This window comes from Gymnogyps californianus, chromosome Z (assembly GCF_018139145.2).
Source record: "Gymnogyps californianus isolate 813 chromosome Z, ASM1813914v2, whole genome shotgun sequence".
Lineage (NCBI taxonomy): Eukaryota > Metazoa > Chordata > Aves > Accipitriformes > Cathartidae > Gymnogyps > Gymnogyps californianus.
In genome coordinates, this window is record NC_059500.1 from 226,038 (window position 1) to 251,970 (window position 25,933).

At 41.9% G+C, this 25,933-nt stretch overlaps 1 protein-coding gene across 1 annotated transcript in view; it reads right to left on the bottom strand.

Moving 5' to 3' along the window:
* Positions 1–25,933, bottom strand: part of ZCCHC7 (zinc finger CCHC-type containing 7) — a 117,113-nt gene that overhangs the window by 27,190 nt on the left and 63,990 nt on the right. The window contains exons 3-5 of the mRNA XM_050913539.1: positions 12,637–12,680; positions 11,293–11,418; positions 9,466–9,636 (exon numbers count right to left, since the gene is read on the bottom strand). Of these exons, the coding sequence (XP_050769496.1) occupies positions 9,466–9,636; positions 11,293–11,418; positions 12,637–12,680 (341 nt within the window). The remainder of the gene's footprint in view (positions 1–9,465; positions 9,637–11,292; positions 11,419–12,636; positions 12,681–25,933) is intronic.

Below are 25,933 nucleotides of genomic sequence, written 5' to 3' on the forward strand. Positions count from 1 at the left end.
CAATACAAAACGGATGCCTGGCTAAACAACAGCTTTTTAGAAACGATGCTTTTAACTAGGAGTCTTATTACCTTGCATCAGCTCGGAGTTATTGTCTGTATCTTCTATCACGGAATGACAAAAAGTATAATTAACAATTACTACTGAATACTGGCTTCTCAAATGAGGCAAAGAGGTTTGCTATGGAAGAGAGCATAACCAAACACAACAACCACCGAACCTGTGATTTTTCTTATTTATTTAAAAGTACTTAACCATGAATGGCCCTCATTTAAAGAAAAGCCCTTGTGATATACAAGTACGATGGCAGTGTGATGAACTACATTAAAATAAAATTGCATTTATTTCCTGCCCCAGTGGTCTGACCTTACTAGCATTTAGATGTACCAGCACAAAAGGTGCCTACTCTTAAAAGCAGTGCCACCGCGGTACAGCTGCAGAAAGCGCAGGCAAGGTGCGCTTCCCCACACCTTTCGCTACGTCCGCGTGCCTTTTGCCGCACAAGTGCCGGGCAATTAATTTTCCCAAATCCGTGCTGGTTTTGCTGCGGCCCACATTCGGTTAATTTGGAAGGGTCATTATTCATATCCGAGCCTGATCCGGCTAAGGTTGCCACACCAGATGAATCAAGGCCGGATACTGCGCATTTTGACCCGTATTGAATTTTATCAGGTGCTAATTATTGTTTTACCAGAACAACGGCTTAATGCATCTGTTGTTTAATTCCCACTTCCCTATTCTCAAACGTGAACATCAAAGAAAATAAAACACTCAATCTCAAACAGCCCCTGACAGCAGACCAGGACTCGAGTGCTCAATAGACAAGGCCCTTGCCACCAGTTCTCATATTTCCACAACAATGAGCAAACACAAAAACAGCACTAAGCGGCCTTTCCTCCTTTCCGCTCCCCTTGGCCGGTCGTCTGCCTTGCGCCGAGAGGGCCCTCGACGGCAGCCCTGCTGGGAGCGCGGCGCGGGGGAGAGGATTAGCCTCGCTAACATGCGAGCATTTGCAAAAGGGAAGGAAAAACCCCGCTACTGTATTTGGCGTATGAATAACCAAAATGCACGCGCTGACAGGAGACCGGGACGGGCCTGCGGCTCCCCGGGAGAAAATGTAGCTGTGATGAGTGACAGGGCTTTCAGGAAATATGTTCACAATCACAGACAGTGAAGGCCATGACCTAGATCGTTTAAGAGCTTGTCTTGTCAAATTATCAAAAGCTTCTTCCTCTCTGAATAAAGAGTGACATAAGTGAGTGTCAGAAAGCTGCAGGCTGACAAGCCAAGCATACAATAACAGCATGCACGTCACATACTTGCCGAACACCGCCACGGCTAGCGGCAAATCTTAATGAGAGCGCGGCTGGCCCAGGAGACTTGGGTCCCTGCTGGCACAGCTACTCATCTCGCAAAAATCCTTCAGCTCTAAGTCAGTTATGGTCTGACACGACGACTACAATTACTAAACACAACTTTTTAACAGAATCCTCTGGTGCTTTGTCAAAGCGGCGGCTGCTAGGAGCTGCCCCGCCGCAAGCCACCACAATAAAACAAAAGATTTGCCAAAACACACACTTTTCATCACCTCCGCATGGGAACTGCCGCGGAAAACACACAATGCTTCCCTTCAAAACCACTCCTGCACGAGCAGATGTCGAGACCTCTCCCCGCGCCGCCAGCGCAGACGGCCGCCGCTGCCGGCGTGGAGCGGGCCGAGCTGGTTAGCCGCCGGCGTCGACCAGGCTCCCGGTAACGTTTACTTACGCTTACCATTAGGTGGGCATTGACTCGCCGCAGGCATGAAAAACGGGGGACGCCGCTGGGGAATGAGGGAAGAAGGGCAAACCCCTTGCTTTCTGCCCAGGTGCCCAGGGCACGGCCGAGGGCCCGCAGCACCGCTGGCGGGAAGGGGCCCCATCGGCCGCGAGGCCACCAGCCAGCCCCTGCGGACTTGTCCCTGCGCCTCCAGCCACATCCCAGCCCGCAGAGGCGGCCACGGCCCCGCGGCAAGCACCGGCACGGGTTCCGAAAACGACAAAGGCAGAAGGAAATCTTCTGGGAGAGAAGAGGCTAGCGGTGGTTTACATGGCCAGAAAAGGCCTCCAGGACACATGGAGAAGATGCCGGCTGTGGTACCCGGCTGGTTCCTGGGAAGGAGTGCTGCTTACAGGGTGTTTAGGGTCTGCAGACATGCATGCGTCTTTACATGAACGGGGCCAGCAGGCACGGCACGGCTGAAGAGCACCAGGGACCTGGGCGCTGCTGGCTGCCAGCTCCTGGATGAGCTCAGACAGCTCACCGAGCACCTGCACGCTGTTTTTTCCTAAGTATACAAGGAGACACTGTGCTGGCCGCCACGTTTGCCTCCTCCCTGCCACATCACCCTGTTTATGAAGTTCTTTTCCCACCTTTGCAGCTGGCAGCTGAGACTGTAGACCACAAGCCTCATGACACCCACCTAACTGCCACCCTGCAAAACGCAGGACCTTCACAGCATGGGGTTTTCAGCATATACGTATATAAGCATAAGTATATATATGTACACACACACATATATAGATACACGTGTGTATGTGCACACAATGTCCAATGTGCTCCTTCCTAGGGGGAGCAGCATACAGTTGAACAGAGCCATGCTTGAAACTTCTGAACAACTCTGCTACCTGCTCCTCTGATGATCTTCCTGAGGAAAGCATCTGAGGTAGAGCTGCTTCCAACACGACTCCATCTAAGATGACTCCATACATTCTCAGGGCTGTCTCAGGGAAAGAGACTGACCTAACAGATAACAACTGTATTACCCTGAAAATGTTTTAAATAACTTTGAACATTTTGAAATCAAACTAGGCGAAGTACCTTGAGCTGCCTCATGTTCACTTCTGGACAAACGTGTGACTGTGGAGAGTCACTCTGAAACAGACTGTGCACGGGAGCTTGTTCTGCATCCTTTGTGTCACAGTAAAAGAGAGTGAACTTTCTGGGAACGACAAATGAGAACTTTTTTGGAGCATCCAAAGTATTTGATAACATCTCAAAAAAAGTTAGGGCATATATTAGTCTTTTTCCAAACACGGTATTAAGATCTGCTCTATGAAGGCTGCAGTAGCATTTTCAGAGTATTTGAAGAACTTTGGGGAACGTTGGATGCATTTAGCCCCAGGCTCAGAGCAAAACCTGTGGTCTGCCTCCAGCTCCTATGGACAGCAGAAACATCCCACCAGGCAGACTGATACAGAACAGTCGCAGTAACTGGGCTTGGTGAAACACTTTCAGGTTTTGGATAAAATGCCCCGTGGAGGATCCGTAATTCTTTACAGAAAGTAATTAGCAGAGGCACAGACATATGGACCTGTTATTATGATCAGTTTACATAGCCTGAAAACAATAACGACTACACTATGTCAGACCACCTGCCCATGGTCTCTAACTGTGGCCATAAGCCGATGCCTCATGGAGCTAAAAAACGGGGCAAGCACGCTCCCTTTCCCTAACAGTCTTCCACACCCAACTGTTTTAAGCTCAATGACTGCGCAAGCTGGATGAAGTTTCTGTGTGCTCAATAACCCTCCATGGATTTCTCTTCCATGAACTGCTCCCGTCTCCTCTGGAACCAGAGCAGACTTTCTGCGTCTACTGCATACCTCCATAAGGAGTCTTTGCAGGTCTGCTACCGACTGCACGAAGAGTGACCTCCTTCTGGCTCTTCTGAACCTAGCTCCTCCTGCCTTTGTCAGATGTCCCCTAATTCTTGCACTGGAAGAAAAGATGAACAATTGATCCCTAACCACTGTCTCCCATCATGGATGATTTTGAAGCCGTTTACAGATCCTTCCCTCTGTCATCTCTCTTCCAGGCTGAAGAGTTGTAGCTGTGCTGAAGGATGCAGAAGAGAGGGACCAAAGTTGCATCGAGGTGTCCATTGCTTTCTTGGTGATTCCTAACGTTTCACCAGCTTTTTTTCACAGCTTGTGAACACTGAACTGATTTTTGGGGGGATCGTATCCCATAATTCTAAAATTTGAGTCCTGAATAGTAATGCTCAGAGCCCATCGTTCCATATGCAAAGACGGGATTATTTTTCCCTGAGCATTTTACTTTACATTTATTGCCACTCAAGTTCATCCGCCATTTTATTGTGCTCTTACAGTCCTTGGGCAGTTCCTCACAGTTGGCTCACAGCACTGACATGCTAAATAATTCAGTCTTCTCAGCAAATCTTCTCGCCCTATTGTTCACCCTTTTCCATGTCACACTAGCATATCCTACCTTTATCCTCTTATGCCATGCCTGTTTAGTTTCCTTAAAAGCTTTTGGTCAGGAACTTTGTCAAACGCCTTTTGGAAATTTTAGACTATGTCAACTGGATCATGTTTACACACATGGTTGTCGACCTTCTCCTCTGAAGAACTCCAGAGATTTCTGAGAAGTGGTATTTCCTTTACAAAAGCAATTTTGAATCCTGCCATGTATATCATATTTATACATCCATTCCAACATGCTGCTGCTATTGCAGTTTCTGGTAATTGGCTTGGTGTACACACCAGGCTGGCAGGCCTGGTTGCCCAGCTCTCCCTGGGACCCGTTTTAAAAATTATCATTGTATTTGCCACTCAGTTACCAATCAGGCACAAAGCAAAAGGTTACCCACTGCCATCACAAATCTGGCTATTTCACCTTCCAGTTCCTCTACAGTTTTTGGGTAATCGTTATCCAGTCCTGGTAATGGGTTAGTAGTCATAGGTTGGTAGTAACCCCAACATTCTCTTCAATTTCAGAGAGATTCTCTGATGATTCCCTTCACAAAGTAAGATTTTGGTGTGGGAATGTCCCTGGTTTCTTCCACTACGAACACTAGATGCCAAAAAAATATTTTTAGGTTGTTAGCAATAGCCTTATCTTGGCTGAGCGTTCCTTTCATGTCTTGATCATCTGTTGGCCTTACAGACTTCTTGCTCTCATGTGAAGAAAGATGTACTGTTGGTTTTGATTCCTTTGTGAAGTGCCCCTTAAACTTTTTTAGCCTCAATTCTGCACTTTCACATTTAATCTGCCAGAGTTTACGATCCTTTCTGTTTTCTTCGTTTGCATACAGACATCAGCTTTTCAAAGGATACCTTCTCACTTCTCGTAACCTCTCTGACCCTGCTGCGTAGCCTCACAACCTTCCTTTTGCACTCTGCAGTTCAGCCATGCCACCTTTCTTTCCAAGGACGGGGCAGATGAGACCCTGCTCTTACACTCCAGCACTCACTGCACAGGTAGCCTCACGCCTGTCATGCAGAAGTGCAAGAGAACTGCCTGAAAGTTTCAAAGACAAGCCTTTCTGATTTAAGGTGGACCTAAATGAGCAGAAAAAATACATGCCATGATGTTCCTGATAATCTACACAACTTAGGTAGGATTTAAATTTTGGGACGATAGAGGACTCTTGATTCTTTACAGAAAAGAAAATTACTTTATGCGAACTGGCTTCATAAAATGTGTAAAATAGAAAAGGTGGCAAAAGATGCATAGAAAAGATACTTAAGATTACAGTTCTGTCTAACTGCTTACCACAAAGGGGGTGCAGAAATATGCCGTTCACGTTCTTTAAAGTAATGGTACTGTGTACACGTTAGCTATAAGCACAAGTACAGCTAGAAGAGGAAGACCAAATTTAAATTTCTAACATTCAAATACCAAAAGAAACAGTAAACTCCCAAATATGCTGAGCATCATTTGCATATCCCACATACCATTGTCTATGGTAAGCCTGTAACAAACTCTCAGTTTTCCTTCCCTAACTCCTTAGGTTTGCTGCGGCACCAGCCCATCTTCAGCAGGAGCAGGATGGACGCACGGACAGTCCAATGCACAGCTCCTCTCCCCCCGCCTGGAAATGACACTCAGAAAGCACATGAAGGGTAGTCTCTCATGTTTGACTGCTAAGCGACAGGGTCAGACCTTCCACTGAAGCTCAATTATTCCATGATTCTGTGACATGAGGATTGAATATAATGACAGAGGTTCCGGAACATAAGCTTTCCCAGGTAGAAGAGTTATCCAGATAAACTTCTGTATTCAGCGAATGGGAGGAGAAGACCTTCTCAGCATCTCTCTCATTCTTTGACCAAACAGAAGGAATAAAGGTAGGGAGGAGACACTTACAAAGAGATTCAAATATTTTTGAATTTAAAAAAACCCCAATGTTTAGGGGAATCGAACAGGTGTATTTGGAAGACAAACATTTGAGCCATATCTTTCGATAGAAAATGAAGTAGGAATGTATGCTGATGTTATCACAGCTGGCCTTTTATCCTCACATTTTTGTGTTTAATTTGAGAAAAAAAAATAGCATAAAAGGTTAATTGCTATGTACAGGACTGAATTTCTGGGACATGCAAAACCATAATAATATCATACAAGGTTAAAAAAAGATGAAAATATGTTTAATCGCACTTTAATTTTCATCTATATTTTATTTTAGTAGATCATATCAAATTCAAAGGCCTTCAAACTACTTCTGTCTTTCTCTTCAGTCCTTACAGCATAACTACCGCTGCTACTGAAAAGCCACAGGGAAATTAAAGAAAGGATACAGCAAGTCTTCTACCTGTATTTATGAAATACGAGGACAAATCTTCATGTTACAGTCATACCTGAACCTCCTACTAAACTGAATTAAGTGTCCTACTGCAAAGTCATTACCTTCATCTAGTTTATATTTTAAAAATTCAATTCAGCACTATCTACGTATCTATATGACAAGTACACACATTTAAAGACTACCTGGGAAGGTCTTTGTACGCACACACACAAAAGCACGTGAATACAAGACCTTTCCAAGTGTAGTTTTCTAGTACCACTTCATCTCATAAAGCGATAACATCATTGCAATATACTTCTGCCTGGTTGTAATCCCACAGATCTTTAATGTTAAATAGAGTTATTAACCTTGAAAATTTTGCTTGTTTTGCCAATCTCTTTTATTCTTCCAGCAAGCTTCCAATTGCTACAGCATTCAACACTTTCTTAAGAATATTAAAGAATGCTTTTGTGTAAGAAAGCATTCCACCTTCGGAGGTGGAACATTCTTGCCAAAATAGTTCATCCTGCACTGAAACTTGACATGAAATTATTCATCCAGGAAGCAAAAACTTAAAAACCAGTGGTGTCTAGCTTTGAGGTACACCATGCTTAAAAAATAAAACAATAGTTGCTGGTTTGTGAATTCTCTGAGCCGTTACAAAAAAACTTCTCTGTGTGTGTGTGTGTGTGTGTGTGTGTGTGTGTGTGTGTGTGTATATATTTTGAAATACTGATAGAAGCTTTTACTTAGGCTACATGATGTTCGTATTAATTTTAAATGCTCCTGTTCAAAATCTGTAGATTTCTTCCAGAGCATGCAGTGGTGGTGCACAACATGAGATTCCTCACATCCAGGATTCCTGGCAATTGGTACAGAATTGACCTAACATACTGTGCGGTATCATGGAATCACAGAACGGCTTGGGTTGGAAGGGACCTTAAAGCTCATCTGGTTCCAACCCCCCTGCCACGGGCAGGGACACCTTCCACTGGACCAGGTTGCTCAGAGCCCCGTCGAACCTGACCTTGAACACTTCCAGGGATGGGGCATCCACAACCTCTCTGGGCAACCTGTGCCAGTGCCTCACCACCTGCATGGTAAAACATTTCTTCTTTGTATCTAATCTAAATCTACCCTCTTCCAGTTTAAAACCGCCGTCCCTTGTCCTGTCACTACCGGCCCTGGTATAAAGCCTCTCTCCGTCTTTCTTGTATTTACTACCTTTCACTAGCAGTAATAACAGCTTTGGGCAGACTGTCAAGAGCAAAACAGTTTCTACTTGTTTCAAAATGCATTCAGAAGAACTGAAGAAATATTTTTAAGAAAGGAGGTCTGCACTGAAGAGTGTCTTTCCATAATGGTACCATTTAAATGATAAAAGTTTTGAGAAAAAAAAGTCTCAGCCAAATGAAGTCCCATGACCTTACCTCCCACCTAGTCTTCAGTGCAGAGAATACACTGTATCTGGATGACCTTTAACATACTTCAGTATCCTTACAGTACCTGAACATTTTTAATATTTCATACCTGGTTTTGTGCCAAAGTTACTCGTTCATTTATCCAAGACAACTTTGAAAGCTCAGTAAAATCTAATAGCAGAATGCGTGTGTTTTATGGGGCCTCTATCTCCCTACCAAATAAATGGAAACCCTTCTCCCATTGTGCTGCTCAACCTGAAACAAGCAACCAAGCATCTGGTGGGACATACACTGAACATCCAATCTTTTAGCGAGACGAAAGGAGCTTCCATATTCCCACTGGACAGAACCATTTGCACTATGAATACAGATGCAAGCTTGCTAACACCTCTGAAACGTTGTTTTGTTAGGTACGGTATGGAGATGATTATTTGCACTAAGTACTTTTTTCTCTCCAGTGCTTGTGACATAGAGGCAGTGTAACATAATATGAACGAGGAATTAGAGTGACTGGCCACAGGACCAGAGCGTCCACCCAAACTGTATGAGCTGGTCTAAGTAGAAAAAGTCGGTGTTTGAATGACAGTAGTGAAGATGGAAAACATCAGTGTGGTTCTCATGGGATTAAGACAAAGCATCAGTAGGTTCCAGACATTAAAAGTTTCTAGCAATATTTTTCTCTTAATAGTAGAGTACACAATATTGCAACTGTTTCACTACTTTACAAATTCTCTTACACTACAGATGTGATGGGCCTATCCATAGGGATACAGAAGTAGAGAGACAATTAATTTCATCATTATCTTTCTTCTTGCATGTTCATAAATAATACAGGACTGTACTGAAAAGTAGGCAGAAACTAAGCTAAGGCACATGAATATGGTTGTAGACCTGCTTCATTAGAAGCTAATGTCAGATAACATTTTTATTCACCTGTACTTGCATAAGAAATAAAGTGTACCATTTCCATTTTGTTTGTAAAGTATGTTTGCAACGTAAAATACAGCACGGTTATAAATGCTTCCCAAACACATTTAGACATTAGTTTAAACTTCTAATAATATTTTCATTGATGAATATGTGATCATAGTGAAAAAAACACAGATCTGGAACTCTTGGAGCATCAGTTATTCTTTACCTCTTGCTGGCATGCTTGCAGCATACCATGTCTCCTAACTTCAACCTCCCTACACCTTCCATTCAACAGAATTGAGGACATTTTTCTCCACCCTAACTAAACTGGACAAAACTAAACTAAAGACTGAGTGTTTACAACGCTCCAGTTTGTTTTCTTTGAACCGTTCTTCATGAAAACTGTGATACTGTTAGGTAACGATTAACTACAATATTTTCATATGCTTATACAAATATGCACTATATAAAGAAAATATAAAAGGACTGCGGTTGTTGTAAATTCAATTGTTGACAGATACAAACCCAATAATGACTGAGCTCTTTGCCATGGGCTATACTCACATCAGCATAATGCCCCTTCATATCACAGCGATTGCAGTGTTTATTCCAATAGGCTCTCTCAAGACATTCCCTGAAATAGTGGCCAGGCAAACAGCAGTTCAAACAAAAACGTGCTGGGCAGCTGTTTTGTAGATGACCTCTTCCTGCACACAGGCAACAAGGGGGAACTTTCTATGGAGAAACAAAAAAAAGAATTACGTTAAGTGAGAATGTTTCAAAAGATTAACGGGAAAAAAAATCAAAACAGGAAATGAAGAAGAAACCACCCCAAATAAATGTCTTCTGCTTACTAGGAATTGCAGAGATGTTATGTTTCATCAAGGAATCGAAGTGAAGGAAGACTATGAATAGAGTAAAAACTCAATATTGTAACTCCATAGACTCCCTGTACTTTCTTGATTTGGACCTTGCATCAGAAGCACTTGTTAAATGCCCAGTGCCCATGTTACTTGCTACGTGAATACAGCAAAAATAATCATTAAACCAGAAAGTATATTATTTCACTCAGAGCAGAAGAGTTGGGCACTCTGTATGAACAATTTTTTTTTTACTAAAGTTCTTAAAAGCTGAAAAACAGAACTGCATCATAGGAACATGATATACAGTTTGTAACACAACATAGTGGACTGGTCTGTAAATATGGTCTGTGCCATAGACCACTGCCCTGCCAACAGGCTGGGGTGGGCAAGAGGCTGGCGGGGGACAGAGCCGGGACAGCTGACCCCAACGGACCAAAGGGATATCTGTACTGTACAGCGTCGTGCTCAGCAACACAACTGGTGGGAGGCAGGTTTTCCAAAGTAGCTGTTGGTCAGGGACTGGCTGGGCACTGGTCTGCTGTGGCGAGTGCGTGCTTTTGCACCACTGGGTTTTTTTCTTCACTTACTATACTGTCTTTATCTTGCCAGAGGAGTTTTTCTTGCTTTTGCCCTTCCAATTCTCTGCCCTACCCCACAAGGTAGTGGGGTGCATAAGTGAGCGGCTGGTTGGGGGGGTTAGCTGCCAGCCAGGGTCAGCCCACCACAACCGCTTGGCTACATGCCTTGTGACTCACACAAATAAGCACGTGGAGCGACAAATATAAAATGCTGAAAACTATTCTGAGGCCATACCTGCATCTCTTTAAAGCCAATTTTCCCAGTGAGTGAGTGTATCTTCACTCCAAGGGCTTACATTTCAGCTGGGTGGGATGTAGTCAGTCAAAGTCTCAGCGTGGGTAACAGCCTCAGGGACTGAGGTTTTTACAGACTCTGTCGTGGGAACTCGTAAATCCAGACTCTCATGCAACTGCCCCCACTTCTTCACAGTATAGTGACTGATTTTTAAACCCCTAATCGCTGGACAAACTTTCTGAATATTTGGCATCTATCTGAGCTGTTTAAAGTTATTTCCAATTTCATTTTGTCTGTAATTTTTAACATTATTCATATCATGGTTCATTATATAGATATCTGCTTTCATTCATTTACTAAGGGTGATTTTTGGATTCCCTAGGTTCTCCTTGTCGAAAATACATTTGAAAAACATTTTACATCTTAAAACTGGTTTTACAATATGAAAAAAAATGTTTCTATATTGTACTTGACTCTCTTTTTGCTCAGTTTATACTTAAAGATTTTTTCCTTTATAAAAACAATAAAAGCAATGACCTCCACAAAACAGACAGCTAATTTTATATAGTAAACTGATCTTCTGCAAGCTATTCTTCAACTTGCAGCAACCTTTCAATGAAATAATAAACCACTTCAGCAATGCTTCTAATGGCAAGCACAAAAGAGTATTAGAAAAAACAGCTGCATCTACAAGTAATTTAAGTGTTGCATTTACCTTTGGAGTAGGACAGTTCTTGGACAAATGACCCGGTCTACTGCAATTTCTACAGGTAACATTTTTATCAGCTGTGTAGTACCGCATACTAGTATGCCTCACACTTGCATAGTTGGAGATCTGTGCCTGGTAAGACAAGACGAGAGAAAGGTATTTATCATTTGAGATTCTGTGGTTTAGTGTTTGTTAGAACTGGATATTTGTAAAGGTCACTGCTGGTAGCGTTCAGTTAGAAATCTAACTTTTTACAAGTACAATTTACACATCCAGCTTTGAACTGGCTAATTCTGTTACAGAGAAACCTGCATTGTCTAGAATAAAAGTATTGTCTTGTTCAAACTTCCACTTCGGGACATTCTTTTTTGCTGTTTAAAATTTCGGTTATGAAGTTTTGCTTTCCCTTCATTAGTCAAGACACTTTTACTCACTATGCTATTTCATGACGAACTGGAATTTTTCCCAGAATACAAATACAACTGACACTAATTGCAAATGCAAGTTACACGTTCCCTTGCACACATTAAGGGAAACTTCTTGGACAAAGTACAATGCTATACAAGTCCAGACCAAATCTGCAATTTGCAATTGTAAAGAAAGATTTAAAAAGGAAAAAGAAGCAAAAAAAGAGAAGCTGGAAACAACTCTCTCTCCCCCAGTGACCTCACACATACTTTCTGTGTAGGCAGACAGAATTGAAAATCCTATCTTCAACCTTTACTGCTTAGTAAACATCACAATTTTTAAGAACTGAAATAAAATTGTGGACAAGCGAACGGGAGAGGTACAAAACCACCATTTCTCTTAAAGGAAAGAATTTGTTAATGTCACCTGATTATGTAAGCTTTACTGAACCTTGGAAAGAGGAATCAAAGGAGTCTGCCCTTACAGCTGAAGCTTACTCTTCCTGGATGCTATGGTACCTTGCACAAGTACTCCACGTTACAGCCTAACCGTACCAAGCCCTGAGCCGAGTCCAACCTCTGGGAGCGCAGGAAGGCTAACCAAACACAGACGGCTCGTGGTGCCGCCTGTGGGAACGCGATTTAGCTGCCACAAAACAATTACTAGTCTCTGAAGAGACTGGGAAGGAAGAGCCGACTTCCTCCTCACGGAGTCTGTGGAGGCACTCCGATTCCCGGCATCCTCTTCCCGCTCTGCTCAAGTGCCTGCCCCAACAAGTGAACCTCTTCCTACTGCCCGAGAGCTCAGGCTTCGCCTGTCTTTGGGAGGACACTGCTAAGGATTCCACACAAAAACTACAGATGGATTTTTCAATCCCATTTATCTTGCTCTGCTTGTCAATAAACATAAAGAATTACGGAACAATTTGGTTGTCTGTGTTACCTCTAAGTCTTTATTACAGATGGACCAGTCCACATCAACTTCTCCTGAAAAACAGAAATAAAATTAGTTATATTTAATTTATATGAATATTTTTCTATAATATATTCAACATTATGATTACTGCACTTATTGAAACTGACAATAGACTTTGAATGTACCAAAGCAGAGAAACTAGTTCTATCTCCAGTAAAGGAAAGCTATCAACCTGCTTGGCACCAAACGTGATTCACCTTAAAATCAGCACATGTCCAACTATTGGGTGGACTTTATTTGACACCACCCTCTTGTTCTGCCCCCCAGGGTATAAATTCAGGCAAGGATTTAATTTCTTCAGAGGCAGGGACTCCAAACCTTCCGATTCCAGCCATTTGAATTATCTCTGCCTGCACTCATGGGGATGCCCAGCTCAAGTCCAGAGGTTGCCAGAGTGGTAGCACACGGAACAAGAAGTTTACGCACAGCATAAAATATACTTTTCCTCCTTGTGAATTTGCAAAATCTGTGCCTTCAGCACTGCTTTGTGACTGCTGCATGCCAAAATGACTTTATGCATAACCACAGCAAGCACGACTGTAAGCTAAGTAAGTCTATTTCAAAACAGGGTTTGGTAATGTGCAGTAAATCAGGACGACACACTAAATTATCAACTGTCACACCATAACCTTCTCACACACAGCCTTTGGACTGGCAGAAGTAAAAAGAAAAAAATAAAAAAGGAAATAAAAGGCAATAAGCTAAAAGAATAGGGATGCAGTTACAGCTGTTTAGAAATTCTGCATGTCAACACTGTTTACTTCTCTCACTGTGCAAAGACAGCTGTACCACCACAGCATCTTTTTCATCATTAAGGGAGGATTCATGTCAACAGAGGTGTTCACCTTACCTACACTTTTACAGTAACCATTACAACTTGCGTGCAAATTAATCCTGTGTGTTTGCAGACTTTTTAATGCAAATTGTCGCATCCTGTTCCCACAATCCAAATCTGAAGCATCTACATGTGTTATTAACACAAATCACAATGTCAAGATTTACAAACAGTAAAAAAAACAGTAAAAATTTATCCAACTGATTTTGATTGTACTATCCATTTACAATAAAAGGCAGATGACTAGAAATTAAAGTTATACCATCTATAATGTCATGTCTAACCCTTCATTTACCGAAAAAGTCAATAATTTCAGCTGAAGTGTGTAATGCAATACCTGGATACAAGGTACGTCACTCAAACATCCAGCGGGTGCTTTAGAGCATAATACCTGCTTGCTGCTGTTCTCCATCCAAAAGTTGGGGCCAATACTATCTGCTCTACTCTGAACAGCACTCTGAAATATTTTTATTTTCAACACTCTCTAATGCCAACAATGCTAACGACCATCACAGAGACATTAATAATGAATTAACTGGCCTATTTGTAAAGCAATTTGAGCGATGTGTCGTACCTAAGCCACGGTGTGCATAGCAACTGGCACAGCCAGAGCTCAAATACAAGCATCCAATGGATGCTTCACCCAAGCATTGTTCAGGGTAAGAAGCGATCACCAGAACGAGAGGGGGTACCATGCCCGCACCCCTGGGGACCGCTTCGCCCAGACTCTCGGCTCCCAGCAGAGAGGATGGAAGGGACAGCATTGCATCTGCTCTCTTCAGTGGAAGTGAGTTGTGGGCATGGCCAAGGGAAAATTAGGCCTTTTGGGGTCCAGTCATTAAAAGTAAAGAAACGCACTGACATATTTGAGTGCATTATTTATTACTTGGAAGCCTGTTAAGGAAATTAATTCATAAAGAAAAAGATATTTGTAATTCTAAACTCTGCCCTGGCAATCAGTACTGTGAGTGCCATGTTTCACAGAAATGCACATACAGAATGGTTGACAGGTTACACATCAAAATTAGCAGCAAATTAACTCCTGCTAATCATTAGGCATGTCCTTCCTGAGGACAAACCAACTAAGTTTCTCTTCTTCACTGTCAAAATCCCCTGCTTCACAGGGGAAAACCATGATACAATGATTCAAATATTCCTCATGCTAGAAACTAAAACTGCTCAAACCAGAAAACAAATACCAGAGCTTCAATGCTGAATGAAATATTACAACAAAATCTCTCTTTACTAAATCCGTTTGGTGACCTAAAAGTTAAGTCTAATTCACAACAGAATGCATAAGGCTTTGTCATTACTCACAATAAATTCTTCAGACTGAAATATGTAGGAAGAGTTATGCTTCTGCAACCAACTTGAAATCTTGCTTTAGAGACACGCAGAAAAATCTGCGATGATTTTTCTCATTGACCACAGCATTTTGTCTGGCACTAAATCATGAAATAAAACACAAAACTCTGCTCAAGTTGACAAATACCTCCCCTCCTCCCCCCGATTTAGTTTGCTTATTGGGATGAATTAACTTGTGCAACAGGCACTTCCAGTCTCTGGGTGGCTGTGGGTTCCTCCGAGCTGGCTTTCTGGCCACTCCACCTCCCACCAGCCGTGCTGCTGCCCGTTGCTCATCCTCCAGCGGCAATACCCATCGGCGTGCTGAAGACTCCTTTGTAAGCACGCTCTCCCTGGTCTGCAGCACCCATAATCTCTGTTTTCACTCCTTAATACTCAGAGTCACGCGGGCAACAGGTCTGGGACCACAGACTGGAGAAGCTCGTCCCCCGAGGACATGGTGGTGGCTCAGCTTGCTGCCCTGGGGGCGGACGGGGAGCTGGCACCCTGCACCACCTCGGGGTGCCCAAGGACGATGCTCTCCCACCCCACAACCCCAACCAGCAGCCTCAGACCCCCTCCCAGGACTGAGAGGACGATTTCGGTCAAAGCACAGACATAAAACACATATGCTAATTACTGAAAGTTTCCGTATTTAGCAAAGGCTGGTACAATGAAACCTGCCACCTGATGTTTTCCAAGGCCAAGCCAGTACAACGTTAATGCATTTCATCCTTTTTTCAGGCGGACACACACACAGAGGGTGGATTTCTGCGTGAAGGAATGGGGCTATAAGTATTTTATTTTTACTCTTAAGAAAGCAGCAGTTTAAAAACTATTCAGATAATCTCTGTCAAGACTTCCCTCTTTATCTGTGGAGAAGTTGCACACACAAAACTTACATTACTTAAAGGGTCCTCTGAGTTTTCACAGTGTATTAATAAAATCCTCCCAGAACATCTCCAACAAATTTGTGCTTTTCTTCTTTCTCATCTTCATTTGTTAAAAGCAATCTCCTTTTTAAGATTATATTAATTTCTATACTTCAACTAAAAAAATACAACTGACTTTGTCATATAAACTTCTTGTATTCATACTTTGAAAAAATGGTTTTGTCAAATTGCTGAACAGGGAAGAAGAGAAGGGAAAGAAAACAATGCAAAATATATACTGTTTAGATGAAAATGGAAGCTCTGTGCAAGGTTCTTCCTTCATAAAGTATTACACTTAGGCTGTCCTGTGCACCTATACAATAGGATGAATGGTAAGCAACAGCTTTGCTTTTATTTAAAGAAAAATTTTGAAAGATCATTGAGATTCACATGTATCCCTCCACCAGCATGAAAATGTAAATTTCTGAGCAGCGCTCATGGTGAAGCCAGATTTAGGACCACTGTTCAATGTGCATTCAAGCCTTCCCCCTTTCATTCCAGAAAGGGAGAGGAGGGGAGGAGGGAGAACGAGGACCAGCAATCAAAACCTGAAATTGCCTGGAGGAACAATCCGTTTCCATAGAACAAAAAACTGACTTAGAATAAACAATAAACTGTTCAGAAGATTTCCTTATCTGCTGTACCACCGATGATCCCAGCGGCCGAGCACGCTACCCCAGCAAGGCAGGACACAGTCGGGCACAGATTTTGACCCCACCAAAAGTCACACTTTTATTTTGCTCATTGGAGCTGGGAGAAAACACGTCCCTGTTCTCCGTGCAAGTTCAGCCTGCCCTGCAAAGGTTTATTTCATTACCTCATTTAACAACACAGAGAAACTGTAGAGCATGGACATTCAGCTTTGACAATAAAACATTAAATTTTCTAAAAGGGGAAGGCAAGTGGTGTCCCTCCTCCCCCTTCCTTCTAATTGGAAAATACATGCAGACATGTATTTTACTTAGTTTATTTTATGATCAGTTCAGTGAAACAGGCTGCTTCAAGCTGTGACAGTACGATATGTGGCCTGAAGGGCAAATACGTTTCAAAGCTGGGCTTTAAAAATTGGATTTTGACTGCTAATTAATATAGCACATTACAGAATAGAGAACCCTAATTACATTCTACTGTAAGACCTCTGTGGCAAGGACTGTTTCAGACATATCTCTGAACAATATTTAGCATATCAGGACACAGCTTCTGCTGCTACTTGAGTAACAAATAACATTTTAAAATGATAAGCCTTAAACCTCTAAAACTTATCTAGATCTGTAAGAATTTCACACTGTGACATTTTACATATATCTGAAAATTCCTGTTTATGTTTGAACCAAAGTGATTCAAGTCTTATGTAATTTGCTATAACAAGTTTCACATTTTTTGTGTTCAAGTAGCCCTTCTTCCAAAAAACAAGGAATGGAGGTATGAAGTGATAACAACCAAGCAGTGTCCCAAAACAGAAATCGAGATTGCCTCCCTACATCAGATTTTGCAAAGCACAGGAATTCAGGTTTCTATGCACTAGGATGCACTATACATCTTTCTCTTCCAGGAAGATGTATTCCAAGTACCCATATATATGTGTGTGTGGGTGTGCGCGCGCGCGCGCGCGTATACACGCACAGACACACACGTATGCCACCGGAAGTTTTTGAAGTGAACAATGCTCTACAGCTACCAAAGACTAACTGTGAACTGAAAAGGGAGCCAGTCCTCCTTATGCCGCCTAAAGTTCCTATTCAAGCTGCATCCAGGCACAGTGCAGCTCAGGTACACAGGGCTCCAAAACATCGCTGTTCGGAGGGAGGGAACCACAGGTCTGAACGACTCCTTGCGCAGCCAGCGGGTCTCACAGCACCGTCCTGAGAGACCAGCCACGGACCCACATCACGGATTTCTGGTCTCCTGCAGTTCCAGCTCCACCCCAACATGGACAACTCCCTGCAGGGTACCAGGGCTAGGAGATGCACAGCAGCCACAGCAGATGAAGCCCTCTCTGCATCACTCAGTTACTCAAATTAACTCCTGTGCAGAAGGAATGGAATCAACTACGGTATTTTTCTTAGGCACTTCTAGGGATTTCTCAGCATTGCTTTGATGAGAAAAAGGTGATTTACTTAAAAACAAGACACCTACTGTTATCATGGATTACATGTCAGTATCTCTTTAACGCAACTTTAAAAGAGATCCTTAAACTCCCACAGAGAAATCAGTCGATGTAATTGCTGACAGAAGTTCAATTTGAGAAATTTTCTTGTGGCAAGGAAAGACTCTCGTGCCTCACCCCTTGATATCTAATGTATATATATATATATATGTGCAGTAATATGCACATTTTTTGTCAGTGAGAAAATACCTGCAATACCTTATTTTTAGCAACTTTTATCTGATCCAGCATGATGTTTTTGAAAAGCATCACAAAATCGGAAAGACGATAGTGAACAAACAACAAAACCCAACCCATTTTGAAATGAATTAAAATGTAGTAAGTTGACTAAAGCAAAGGTAGCATTGGCTACAAGCGTATCAGAGTTTAAAAAGAAAAAAACTACACCTCTGAACAGTCCTGCATAAGTGAACACCCCCCCCCCCCCCCCCCAAGACCTATTAAAGTAACTTTAAGCAAACTTAAGCAGCCATTACCCATGGGAGAAGACTTAACCGTCATTGCCAGAGAAGAAAAGTCTGACAGTTGGGGGCTACGACATGGTACTTATAATCCCCAGGCAGCATGTTCGCCTGGGGCCCGCCGCAGGGCTAGAGCTGCAGTTTTCAAGAAGACTCACAGGTCATGAAGTTTAATACACATGAATTAAGAGTACTTAACCAAGCAGAGATGCGCGCTTTTGATATTTAAAGCAGACACTAAGAAATACAAAAATCAGCCAGGTGTTAGCACATTGAATGTCAGGCATCCAGTATTGCATTTCAGCCATGTATCTCTTTTCTGTGTAGCTGAACTGTTAGACAACTTCTCTAACGATAAATCCTCCACCTTCCTCCAAGTGTATACCCTTTTGCATCTACGTCAACTCCATATATTCTTATGGCTATGTATGGGTAAGATGTTTCACACACTAAGTGGGAATAAAAATGTGCAGGGAAAAAAGCGAAAGATAATACTATTCTGTAAATCACGTTCTTGAGAAATATGTATACTACCAAACTGCTAAAATGCACAGACACATGTTAAAACACAAATACATGGTGTGCCTTTTCTGTTATGTAAGTACGCATAATTTTCTGTCTGTTTTCTGTCTCATGCTATAAACACTGCTTCCTTTAGTCTTGACCACTGCTAGTAATGTTAATTCACAAAACTCAGTGGCTCATGATTTTCAAAGCTTAGTGCAACATTTGCAGAACAAAGTAGGTTTTTCTCTCTTTTTGGTGGGTACAAGTATGGGGACCACAGGAACAGTTAAATTCATGGCATGGTTGGTCTACCACACAGTCGGGGGAATTCTTTAAATAGAGCCTGTCACTCTCTTTGCCCATCAATGGGATTTCCTTCTCAAACTGCTGATTCGTTCAGGTACACAACAGAGGAAATTTCAGTTAACCTTTGTTTCACCCCGGGGAAAAATCTGTCTGAAAAGTATAAAATGAATAGATTAAAAAAAAAGAAAAAAAGAAAGAAAAGCTGCAGGGTTATTCTTCCTAGTGTTCACAGCAGTCAAAGTTAAACAGAGAAACGGAGGCAAACATGAACATTTTATTCCCACCAGAGAATAAGGCATAATATATGATTTAGAAATTCCACTGTCTATACTGTGATTTCTAATTTAGAGAAGGAAAGACTGAACACAAATCTATTGTTCTCATCGGGTGCATCAAGAATTCACTTTTTGACTATTTCCTATATGACTGAAAAAGGAATAATAGGTTACTTTGAAGAGAAAGCCTTTTTAGCTATTTGATTAAGTTGTCTTAAATACCTTTTAGATTCCAGCAATCCTTGGTGAAGAGAAAAATAATAAATGCTAACTCAGAATTACATGTGAAAAAATGCATACAGACATAAAATCAAAAGTACAGTCATAAAATAAAGGGAAGTTTCAGGATAGATTACTGCCAAAAATGGCCTTAGACTGTTCTAAGTTATTAATAAAAAAACCTGTTTTGAGATACAATTATAATTTCAAAATAGGAATAATAATTTTCTTTTTCTAGTGTCATTCATCTGACAACATGCCTGTAGTATTCACTCCGGTATCAAACTGAATGTTACTGTAAACCTCCTCCCCAACCAGTCTTCGCAGGACTGACTGCCGGCAGAGCTTGGGCAGTACGGTCAAGGTCCTGGCATGGAGGGCTGGAAGGTCTGCATGGGTTTAGCTGCAGTGGAACTGACATCCTGAAATTTCTTACGGGATCAATAGGATGCCAAGAATTGATTCTGCAGTACCGACTTCAACATCACTGAGACTATTTCTGTATTTAAGTGATCGTTATTGCGCAGCAGATTTTGTCAGTGGCAATACAACACTTCATCGAAGAAGGTCATAAGGGAAGCCAGAGGCTTTGGCAGCTGTATAACCACGCAGAATCTTCATCTCTTAATCAGCCCATGAAGAGTGGTATCTATTGCAGTTACCAATGTTAACTATTAGAGTCCAGAAGCCTAACCAGCGCATACACATTGTTTTGATCATTTATACAGATTCCTTCATACAGTCAGCTGAAATGGTACTCAATTAATGGCTAAGACCAGAGCCTGAAGAGTACTGTTGCTTCACTTCTCAAGTACCATTTAGCAGAAAATCTACAGCTGTGTCTTGGGAATCTATTTTGGCAATATATTGCATCTTTTTCCACCAATACAGAATGAAGGAGATGATATAAATATAAAAGAGGGAACGAAGTCCATGGAGCCTTGTTCCACTGCAGCTTGTGGTGTCTGATCTGGCAAAGTCACTGTGCCTAAACGAAGCTGTATAAGAGATGTGCCAACAACATTATGCTTCTCCCCACAATGGAGAGGAATCCAGATTTAAAGCTCCTTGGAAATGATTGATTAATGCTTCAACTGAATCACAAACCTAAACCCATTAACCATCAACTGTATCCTAGAAAAACAGCATGGCTCTCTTGATGCTGCCATTAGGATGAAATATGGAACTAAATTCCTGAGTTTGAAGAATACTGATGTAGATGAATATCTGAAACTTGTAAAGCTTAACTGGGGCTCTTAGTTGCCTCTACTTTTGCCCTGAAATTCCAAAAATCTTTAACCCAGAAAAAAAAAAAAAAAAAATCACTTTTCAACACAGGCTAACCACCAGTCTTTGGGTATGGGCTAGAATTTCCATTCAACTTTCTGGAAAAGGCCCATTGGGCAAAGGCAAGCTAAATCATCCCAGTTCTGATGATTCCTTCCCACCCTCAGGGTCAGACCAGGCTCCCACATAGTGACGTGGGAGAAGAACAGCTCTTGGAGCATGGGAAGAACCACCATGGGGTGTCCGGGATGAGGCAGACCCAGGGTGGTCACGCTAGAACAGCTCCGAAGGTGGCAGTTCTCAGTGCTTTCACGTTCTCTTCCTGGTAGCATTGAAACGAACTCTGCAGTGACTAACCATCTCTAGAGAACAAACTATAACAACAACTAGACATCGTGGCTTGATTCTGATTTGGCACTTCTGTTGTTCTTAAGCGAAGCAATTTATAAATTGTTAGCAGAACCAGACTTAGACCGTGGCTATAGCTTTTCAAGGTTTCGAAATATTACACATCATGTGGTAGCTTCACAGACATGAGGGAGGAAAACCCGCAACACTTCTAAAGATACAGTTGGAAATGTGAACACCCTTGTACTAAGGTGTAATGCTACCAACAAGGTTTACAGGTTTCAAAGTTAGTACAGAGCCCTAATGTGATGAAGAGCAGACTAAAATGACATAGAACAGAACGCAAGAGATGCGTTTACACGGTCTTTACCTCCAGATGAAAGGAGTCCCCAAAAGCCTGATCAAAACCAGGATGCAGGAGATTGCATTACTCTGAGAGCAGAACTGAAGTTTCAGCTAAAGCTAATAAGGAGACCTGGAATGGGTGAAATCCTGCTGGATATATCCCTAGTTTGTCTTTCTGATCCTCCTGAGGATTACAGCAAAGATGGAATAGGAAACACATGCAGGAGGCTCCTGAAAAATATTCATACTGAAAGGAATACTTCTGCGACTCAGGAATAGAAGTTAATGTCACTTCATGGATTTCCCACAGACCAAAAAGTCTACCTGAGGAAACCTCCCCATCTGCCACGCGTGAGGAACAGAAACAGCACCCTGGGCAATACAGTGCCCCTCCACATTAAATCTTCTTCAAACTCGCACCTTCCAGGAAAATGAAGGCATGAGAAGTGATCTGGTAACACAGCACTCCTAACAATAAGTGGTAATAAAGCACTGATGCAGCTGAGGATGTGTAACAGCATGTAGTTATTTTATCAGAAGAAAACTCCAGTATTAACACTCTGCTCTTAATTTTGGTCTTCCTGAGCTTTTATGACCTTACTACCATACAGGCAGATTCTTTAGTCCATATCTGAAGGCATGCACCACAAACACCACTCACAGCAGGAAGAGGCCGAAGGATCTTCTCAACACCTTCTTCACAGTTCGTAAGCGTGCACCAAGGTGGTGCAGTGGCTCTTCTCAGAGTCACTGCCATGGAAGATCGGAGTTTGTCCTGGCAAAGACGATACACTGCTCTCAACCCGCCGTGAAGCTCTGTAGGCACTTCAAACGTAAAAGCACCAAACAGCACTAACAGGCTGTGGAGGCCCTGAGAGCCATACCTCTTGAGAATGATCTTACGTTGGGCTCTGAGGGGCAGAGACTGAATTGCAGCAAAGAACTCACAAGAACACAGTGTCCTTTTCCATTTCAGTCCTCATTTTTTGGTGTAATTTGTTCCATGTGACAAAGACATGCTTTTCTTGGGAACAGAAAACAACTAGGATGGACTTCTCAACACCAGTCTTCTGCTCGCAGCAGAAAACATAGAGTTTTCCAGAAACACATAGTTTCCACACTAAGAGGCACAATTGTAAGGTGATGAAAAATGAAGTGGCCTTGCTAAAGAACTACGAATTCTCACCGGCTAGAACCGTTTTGTCCTTGCAACAAGGACCACAGCAGAAAAGATGTCACTCTCTTTCCTCCTCTTCCCAAAGAAAAGAGAAAGTGGGGAAAAGGAAATGTGGTCTCTATTCATAATCACCAAATAACAGTTCTCAATGAGAGAATTCAATTTTTGCTTATTCAAAAATGTTTCAGTGGTCCTAGGAAAAAAAAAAAACAATTTGAGACCCATGATTTCATCTCTGTTTCCCATGTAGGCTAGTGCAGTGGTCTCGACAGCGGGGTGCAGGCACCCCACGGGGTGCAGAAGACATTCCACTGCAGCACGGGAAGAATATATATTTTTTTACCATTAAAAAATCAAATAAAAAATATTTTAAAAACAGTGTTTACTTAATCTTTTTCTCATCCTTTTTTACTTTCTATTTTGTGTATGTTTTATAATGTACATAATACATTAGCACAGTACTACATGTATATAATTTATAAATAAATAAATATACATATGTTGGGGGTGTGTGCTCAAAAATGTTTTTCCTGATAGGGGTGTGTGATCAAAAACGTTTGGAGACCACGGCACTAGAGCATGGCTTTTACTAGTGGCCAAAGAGTTATCAATGAAACAGAGTGAAGTAAATTTTCTCTACAAAAGCCTGCAATGGATCAAAAAATTGGAAGTCCTCACATTGCATTTCTTCCATATCCTCAGATCCCACATTTAAAAGATCATGTATATTTAGTACACACGCTATCTTTCATTCTTTCAGAAGAAAGGCTGGAGTCCCTTGACTCTGGAGGAGGATGCAGTGTAACCGCAACTGACACTTAAAAGGCTGGGTCAAAAGCACCTCATACAATACTAAAGAGGTATTTATTTACCTCTGAAAGGTAGACACCGAATTTTTTTAAGATCCCGAGGACCAGTTAAAGCATTTTACTGGGATTTACTCCAAAACAGTGACACCAAAAATGAAGGCATCTGGTGTTGAACTCATGCATCGCTGGTAACAGTGTGGATGTGTAAAAGAAGTCAGAGGACAAGTCAGCCCTGTTTCGCTGAACTGCAATTAGACAATAGCAATACTTACGCTCTGAATGCACTGCTAACCAAGTTTCAATAACCAACAAGCATTAAACTAGAACCATAGTGCTTTTAGGCATAGATAATGTATCCTGTGCTCTTACTTTCTACTTCGAGAGAAATTAAGCATAAATATAGTTAGTGCTGGATGTGGTTACTGGCCTTATAACTGTACTGCAACAAATCTGTGCTCAAATTCAAAAGTCCTGTTCTATTAAAAATCATTGAAAAAAAATGCAAGTTGTCCATTCGGATAAATAACCGAGGGCGAATAAACACGAGATCCAGGAAGAAGTGCCCGAATGGTTAAGCACCATATTAACCCTGGTGGATGTGGCTCAAGTATTTTCACAGCCTGTGTTGATGTGCTCAAGATATAAAACAGTTACATGGGGACAAGTAGAGCTCACAAGTCTATATGTGATTTTAAGCACTTAAATTCTGAGAGTTTAAGAAGCCTTTCCTGTAAGTGAATCAGACAACAGCAGTACTGAATAGTTAAGGTGCATATAATTATTTTTTAAATAGCACTCTAAGACATTTAACAGCACTTTTTACTGACATTAATAGAACTGGAAGATGTACTATATAGAAACTCTTCCTACCTGAATGTAAATACTGCAACTCTCAACTTTTTGCTGTTCCTGTAGGAAACTTATGCATTTCATATTGATGATTTTTTACATGTAATTTGTAATGTTTCATTTGATTAAAGCATTTTTTTTGTTTCAATGTTGATTTTTAAACAGTAATATTCTTTAAAATATGCAGTTATTTAATTCAGCTCAATAACTTCATGTGTGGGACTGAAACATTTGTATTAATCCGAGAAGGCTGAAACATATTTGAAGTTGTGATTTAAGTCATTCTTTTCTGATAAAGACTGAATAATCTAATCAGTTTAGCCTACATACCTCAGGTGAAAGCCCCTTACACCGGTCACCGTAGTAGAGTTATGATTCTACTGTGCGAACTTACTGAATATACTTTCCATATTGCAAGTCAGGGCAATAATTTCTGACATCTTTGATTCAGGTTTTCCCCTTTCATCTGGACAAGAGCAAGGGATGTCTGAATCAATGATTAAAGGCCTGGTTGCGAAGGGGATTCTGCTTCTACCTAGCAACACTAAGAAAAAAACCAACTAGTCCTATCGCTGAAAAAAATTATCAATGCCTCATTTAAAATGTGCAACCAACCAAATTTCCTGAGCAGTGTGGTAGCTCGTTGCTCCTTTAAAAACAAATAATACAGACACTCTCTCTAACTCCCACCTTCTTTCACTAGGCTGTAAGCACAGAGGAGGGAGACAAGAAAAGCAGTAAAATGTCACATCGGATGCTCTGAACTCTTCACCGGGGCACAGACTTTGCACCGGGAAGTGGAGCCAACACAGATCTTGCAAAGATCAATCCCATTTCTAATAGTCTTGAGGAGCTGGGAAGTGGAAAAACACGGCAAACATTACAAGAGATACTCATGAACGGAGATGGCAGCATTTAACACGCAACTTCAGAAAAGACCAACTAGACAGAAGACGACTTGCGTCTACCCTCCTGTCTTCGGCTGGTCATTGAGCATGGACAGGACCATCATGTGTGGCGCACTGCACCAGCGGCCATTCCGGTGTTTGCAGAGGCTTGCCAAAGACAAGTCCTCTCTTATTTGTCCTATCTTCACAGTGGAATAACATCCACGCCAGGCAGGTTTCATTTGGTGTGGGTTTGTCAGACATTGTACTACCAAAAACGCTTAGCACAGAAGAGGTTTGCTGGCAGCACTGTTGGTTTTGGTACTGGATCAAGCCCTAGATGTCTTCACCTGAGCCTAAAAGAAACTATGGCTGCAGAAGGTGTTTTTGCTGGAACAACTGCCCGCAGTGGGGACTGCGGTCAGGACTGACTGCATTGGTGAGGAATTGCATTTCAGCGCATCACTAACAGAAATGCACTGGCACAAGGGTGCAACACAGTCCAACGCATGACGA